The sequence below is a fragment of the Rhincodon typus genome, chromosome 18 (assembly GCF_021869965.1).
Source record: "Rhincodon typus isolate 14 chromosome 18, sRhiTyp1.1, whole genome shotgun sequence".
In the NCBI taxonomy this organism is placed as follows: Eukaryota; Metazoa; Chordata; class Chondrichthyes; order Orectolobiformes; family Rhincodontidae; genus Rhincodon; species Rhincodon typus.
In genome coordinates, this window is record NC_063349.1 from 41,265,182 (window position 1) to 41,271,374 (window position 6,193).

General features: G+C 37.2%; 1 protein-coding gene across 1 annotated transcript; it reads left to right on the forward strand.

Annotated features, from left to right (window-relative positions):
* Positions 1–418: 418 nt before the first annotated feature.
* Positions 419–6,193, forward strand: tmem19 (transmembrane protein 19). Its single transcript, XM_020520013.2, has 3 exons — positions 419–1,078; positions 1,628–1,837; positions 2,526–6,193. The coding sequence occupies exons 1-3, from the start codon at positions 892–894 to the stop codon at positions 2,696–2,698; spliced, it is 570 nt and encodes a 189-aa protein (XP_020375602.2). The 5' UTR covers positions 419–891; the 3' UTR covers positions 2,699–6,193.

A 6,193-nucleotide genomic window follows, 5' to 3' on the forward strand; every position in this document is an offset into this window, starting at 1 on the left:
CATTTTGGAGTGATTAATTGGATGGTATAACACTGACTGATTTGACTTTCACTCTCGTGTTACCCAATTAGATATTGATAGAGTTGAACAGCAGGAACATAGTGGATTGTCAATGGAGAGTAACACGTGGAATCTTGTTTGGAAATGCAGTTAACAGTGTATGTAGCAGAGTTAAATACTGACTGAAGAGCCAGATGTGGCAGCAATGGGCAAAAACCAACCTCCAGTGGTAAATAAAATGACTGTGTTGAGGTATGGTCAACTTGATCATTTTCGTTTCTCACCAGGCATGTGATGTTAAAGTGACCATTTGTGGCTTGCTGATCAGAATTGTAAAATTCAATAATACTGCCTATGAATTTAACCTGGAACACCTCAAGGGAAAAGGCCTGTTTTGAGTTCATGCTTAATTAAACTTTTTCTTTCATTTTAATTCTGTTCTTACCATTTGATGAGCAGCAGCATTCAGCTAAACGTGAATACTAACTTGGGGGAACAAGTGAAGGGGAGGGCAGCAAAAAGATGAACAACAAAGAAAGTTAACACTTCATCATGGAAGTCCTCATTCTAGCTTTGAAGAGAAAAATTTCAGTGTATCATAACTATACCTACAGCAGCGTAAATCTGCCGAGTGAATCCAATCACAGAACTTAAGAGTACAGTATCAGATCTCTATCATTTTGATCGCAAATAGATCTGAATAATATTCCGAGAGGAGAATCATGGGGTCATGTTTATAATTGTTTTGAGTGTTTGCACTTAATTATTTAGCCATATTGTTTTCATCTGTTCTTTATCTGTTTATATAATTTTTTTTTCACAGGTGGCCAGAGGAACTGGATACAGGTATTTTGTAACGGAGGTGTTCCAACAGAGATTGCCTTACTTTATATGATTGAAACTGGGCCGGGAGAAATTGCAATTGATTTTTCAAAGCAATACACTGCCTCTTGGATGTCCCTCTCTCTCCTGGGAGCACTGGCTTGCAGTTCAGGTGATACCTGGGCATCAGAAATAGGAAGCGTCGCCAGCAAAACACAACCAAGACTGATCACCACATGGGAAAAGGTTCCCATTGGTAAGAATCCATATCGTTTGCTAAAAGATGCCAGAGTCAGTAAATACCCATATCGATATCCTGTAATATTTATTCGACCAAGAAAAGGATATTTTATTTGTAAAAGTTGAAAAACTTATCATTAGCAACCAAGCTTTATTAAATACGCCAACATTGTGCAAATTGGACCAAATTCTTCCACTAGTGCATCCTAATCACATCAAAATCAGAGGCTATTGTGCACTTATGAACTATTTCAGAGCCATTAGTTTGTTTCTGCTAGATTTGGCCGATAGAATTGCTAATGCTAAATGAAAGTAAAACCAAAGAAAAGAAGAAAAATAATGCATAGTTTAAAAAAACATCTTCAGGCTGAAATTCCCTCTCTAACGACATTTGTGGGTCTACCTATAGTATATGGACTGCAGTGGGTGAAGGAGGCAGCTCACCATCGTCTTCTCAAGGGCAGGTAGGGAAGTAAATGCTGGCCCAGCCACTGATGCCCACATTCCATGAGTGAGTTTAAAAAAAACAAAATCTGAACTGACTAAAAGGAGTTTTTTTTTTCAGGTACTAATGGAGGAGTAACCTTTGTAGGCCTTGTGTCAAGTTTACTTGGTGGAATGGCTGTTGGATTAGCCTATCTGTTAACTCAGTTGATGTTTGTGGAGGACCTGGATACTTCACCACCTCAGTGGCCAGTTGTTGTATATGGTGCTGCAGCAGGTTTCCTTGGTTCTGTTTTGGATTCCTATTTAGGCGCTGTGATGCAGTATTCAGGTTTGTATTTTTTAAGTTGTTAAATGCCAATGTTTATTTTTATTCTGCTTCCTGATTGTAGTTGTAATGGTGAAGAAAATATTTCTTACTTTGTTCCTGTGTGCGCTGACTTCGAGATTGATCAAGTAATTGTGCTGCATTGTTTTGAATGAAGTGAAGCCTTTCCTTCGCTGCAATGTTCCCCAGCGAAGGAGCAATTACATAAATAAATGTGTGAAAATGAATGATACACAGTCGTACATAAATCGTAGTGAATGTGTATCATAAATGCATTAATGCTGTTGAATGCTATGTGTCATTCAACATGCAGGCAAATTAATGAAACTTTCAAGCCAGGTTTCTGAAGAAGGGTCGAGGCCCGAAACATCAGCCTTCCTGCTCCTCTGATGCTGCTTGGCCTGCTGTGTTCATCCAGCTCTACACCTTGTTATTTCAAGCCGGGTTGTCAAGTTCACAGGCCATCTCTACAACTAAAAACAAGAGTCATCTGCTCAAAAGTGCAGTGCATAATAGCTTAAGTTATTATATACAAATTTAAAACTCTTGAGTTCTAATCTTACTGAGGGCATAATTTTGCTATTCATTATAAATTAATAAATCATACAAAGCTGGAGTACAGGACCCAAATTGCATTATTGCATTGTAAATTTAGCTCCAGTAAATGTTTGCATTTCTTATGCCCTTACAGGTTTTGATGAAGACAGTGGGATGGTTGTCAATCACATTACTCCTAATGGAAGGCACATATCAGGGAAACCTATTCTGGATAATAATGCAGTGAATCTTTTCTCTGCCATCCTTATTGCTCTGCTGCTGCCGGGAATGACCTGGCCCTTTTGGCCAAGGAAATTAACAATTTAAAAACGTGGTGAAGGAGGATCCTAATTGTCGTCTGGCATAAAATACTGCATATGAATATTGCACTAATAATTAGAAATCGGAATTAAAATGAAGATGTACTAAAATACTTCAACAGTTCAACTTCGTGGAAGCATAAGCTGTACCTTCAAAATCTTACTTTGACTTATTGCTTGTTTGGAAATGTTATTTGGTTTCTTCAATCAAAAAGCTTACCCTCGTAATACATTACATCTCAGTAAATAGTTTGTTTTATTACAATTGATATTGTTGCTGCTTTATATTAACATTCCTTTCAACAACACCTCTAAAGCAAATAACATACTTAAATTATGTAACAACTCATAACTTTGAAGAACTTTAGGCAGAAAACCTTTGTTCCATCAAGCCCACTCTTCTAAATCACTGGTTTATTTCCTCCTTTATGATTCTGGATCTATATCGACATTTCAAATCAAAGTTTATTCAATGCATTTTTAAATACTGCTGTTTCGTTGTAAATGATTCTTACTGATGAGGTTTCACAATTTTATTACAGTTTTGCACCAGAAATTGCTGCCTAAATTTCAGAATTGTAAACTCTGTCTTCTAATCCTTGAATCTTGTATTTGACTGAAGAGTTGTGAACCCTGACAAGCAAGATTTTAAAAAAGAAACAAAGTTACTGACCAGCTTTAAGTCTGTGAGTGACTTGGGAGAAATAAATGCAAAATGATGTCACAGTTCCAAGAAGGGCTGGCAGGGATAATTTACAGGTAAATCTTAATTTAATCTACTATAAGATAAACAATATCCAGTAATTTGTTAACAGAGCTAATAAAAATTAACTCAATTCATTAAAGTCATATGTAAATCTTGAGTAATTAAACATACATCAGGATTAGCTGGTCTTGGGCTGTATCATAAGCTCGAACAAATGTGTTCACAATAAGGAGAAACTTCTGATCGGATTTGTTGAGCTGGAGTCCAAAACCTGGGGGCATTGTAGAGCGGGAAGAGTTACCAAGATTGTTTGATTGAGGATACAGTCACACCCTTTCGTTTACTTCATTTACTTGAATTTAATTTTCCATACCTACAGAAGGTTTTTAAATCAGTTTTGTTCACGCTTGTTTACTCATCTTCTAGTTTCTCTTTGTTAATTTCTTGGTGATCTTTCATTTCCGGGGAGACAGTGGCATCGTGGTAGTGTCACTGGACGAGTAATCCAAAGGCCCAGTGACATGGCCACTGTGCCAAGTTCTAATACTTTCTACACAGATTCAAATCCCAATATGGCAGCTGGTGAAGTTTAAACTCCATTAACGATTGTAGAATTAAAGGCTGCTCTTGCCAATGGTGACCACAGCAGTTATTGTCAATTATTGTAAACCAACCCACCAGGTTCACTAATGTCCATTAGGAAAATAAATCTGCCGTCCTTACCTAGTCTGGCAGGTCTGGATGTGACTCCAAAGAGCCAAAGCAATGTGATTGATTTGGAAGTGGACTCACAAGTCATGCTATTCAAGACGAATTAGAAACGGATAACAAATGTTAGCCTTGTCAGTGATCACATGAAAGAATAAAGGAAAATAACCTCAAATTCTCTCAATATTGCCTCTCCTGCTGACAACAGCTTAAGCTGCTTGTTTTATCTATCTTTCTAAATTATTCTGTTTGATCACTTGTGTTGAGTTTTTATTTCTTAAGGAAATGTACATTTTCTGTGAATTCCTTTCCTTTTTTGTTTTAAAAAGGACACTGATCCCATCCCAGTTTAATCGGAGCCAAATCAGAAAGAACAGCTTCCTTATTTCTCGGTAACAGTGCCTGTGCGCCTGGATTGATATCCCTGCTGCTCATACAATGCTTTTAGCCATGCATTAAGAAAAAAACCTTCTGATCCATTTAGCAAAACAGGCAACAATCTAGAATTTAGTATTGCATTTTCCAATTCATTTTAGCCCTCCCTCTTTCTGACTGTCGTACCTTTCCTCCTGATAGATCTCATTCTGTTTTCTCAGTTTAACAACTATCAGCTTAGAAGTTTTTTTTAAAATCAGTTATTATCAGTATGTAAAAAAGAATTAGTGATGTAAAATGTAATGGCGGAAAAGAAATTGGCAAAGGCAATAAGTGGTAGATCGTAAAAAGAAAGCATTCTGGCAAGCTCCAATTTCTTGTGTTCTTATGAACTTCTTGGACAGAAATTCTTAATACTTGTGGTAATTTATGAAACCCCGTTGACCTCTTCTCCAGGTAGTAAATTAGCATAAGCACGTACAATTACTATTTAACATAGCTAACATTTACGTTTTTTTAAATATCGAACTAATTTAGGCAAACACATTGAAATATCCAATTGCATTACATTTTAAACCAATAGCGTCCAAATATATGCTCACTATAGCCCACATTGTGCACTCAAGGTTTTATTGGTAGAGGGATTGAGTTTCGGAGCCATGAGGTCATGTTGCAGCTGTACAAAACTCTGGTGCGGCCGCACTTGGAGTATTGCGTACAGTTCTGGTCACCGCATTATAGGAAGGATGTGGAAACATTGGAAAGGGTGCAGAGGAGATTTACCAGGATGTTGCCTGGTATGGAGGGAAGGTCTTATGAGGAATGGCTGAGGGTCTTGAGGCTGTTTTCGTTAGAGAGAAGAAGGTTAAGAGGTGACTTGATAGAGACATACAAGATGATCAGAGGATTAGATAGGGTGGACAGTGGGAGCCTTTTTCCTCGGATGGTGATGGCTAGCACGAGGGGACATAGCTTTAAATTGAGGGGTGATAGATATAGGACAGATGTCAGAGGTAGGTTCTTTACTCAGAGAGTAGTAAGGGCGTGGAATGCCCTGCCTGCAAAAATAGTAGACTTGCCCACTTTAAGGGCATTTAAATGGTCATTGCATAAACATATGGATGATAATGGAATAGTTTAGTTCAGATGGGCTTCAGATTGGTTTCACAGGTCGGCGCAACATCGAGGGCCGAAGGGCCTGTACTGCGCTGTAATGTTCTATGTTCTATGTTCTAAAGCCTCAGCAATTAAAATTACATTTAGAGTTTAAATTTGTATTTTCATTTGAATACATTACAAGTTGCTAATATAAGCAAATCCTGTTATTTAGATTTAAGATTCATTTAACAATGAGGTGATTCTGCTTAAAACAACCCTCTATAAATGTTAGCCAAACTAGTAACTAAGAAATATAAACATAGGTGGAATTAAGTTGCCCAAAGTTCAAGGCTCTTGAGCAACTCACTGTCTACAGTTTGTACATTTATATCAACTGTAATGAATTTAGAATCAAACATTTATAGAGCCAGATGTTTGAATTTAGTTTCAGATTATTTGTAAATGTGGCATGAAAATATGTTGACCAATAACATGTAGCATTTTTTCTGTCTTCATGACCTCATTGTCTGAAGTACTTTTTTTTAAAAACACTAATCTGTTTGGATGTGTTATGACACACTTCTGTGGCAGGTGGGGCTTTTTAAAATTATTCAT

Bases quoted from the DNA above. Each gene is read 5' to 3' on its own strand.
- tmem19 (XM_020520013.2), top strand. From the start codon at position 892: ATGATTGAAACTGGGCCGGGAGAAATTGCAATTGATTTTTCAAAGCAA. The intron at 1,079-1,627 runs GTAAGAATCCAT...TTTTTTTTTCAG, and splicing joins ATGGGAAAAGGTTCCCATTG to GTACTAATGGAGGAGTAACC. The intron at 1,838-2,525 runs GTTTGTATTTTT...ATGCCCTTACAG, and splicing joins CGCTGTGATGCAGTATTCAG to GTTTTGATGAAGACAGTGGG.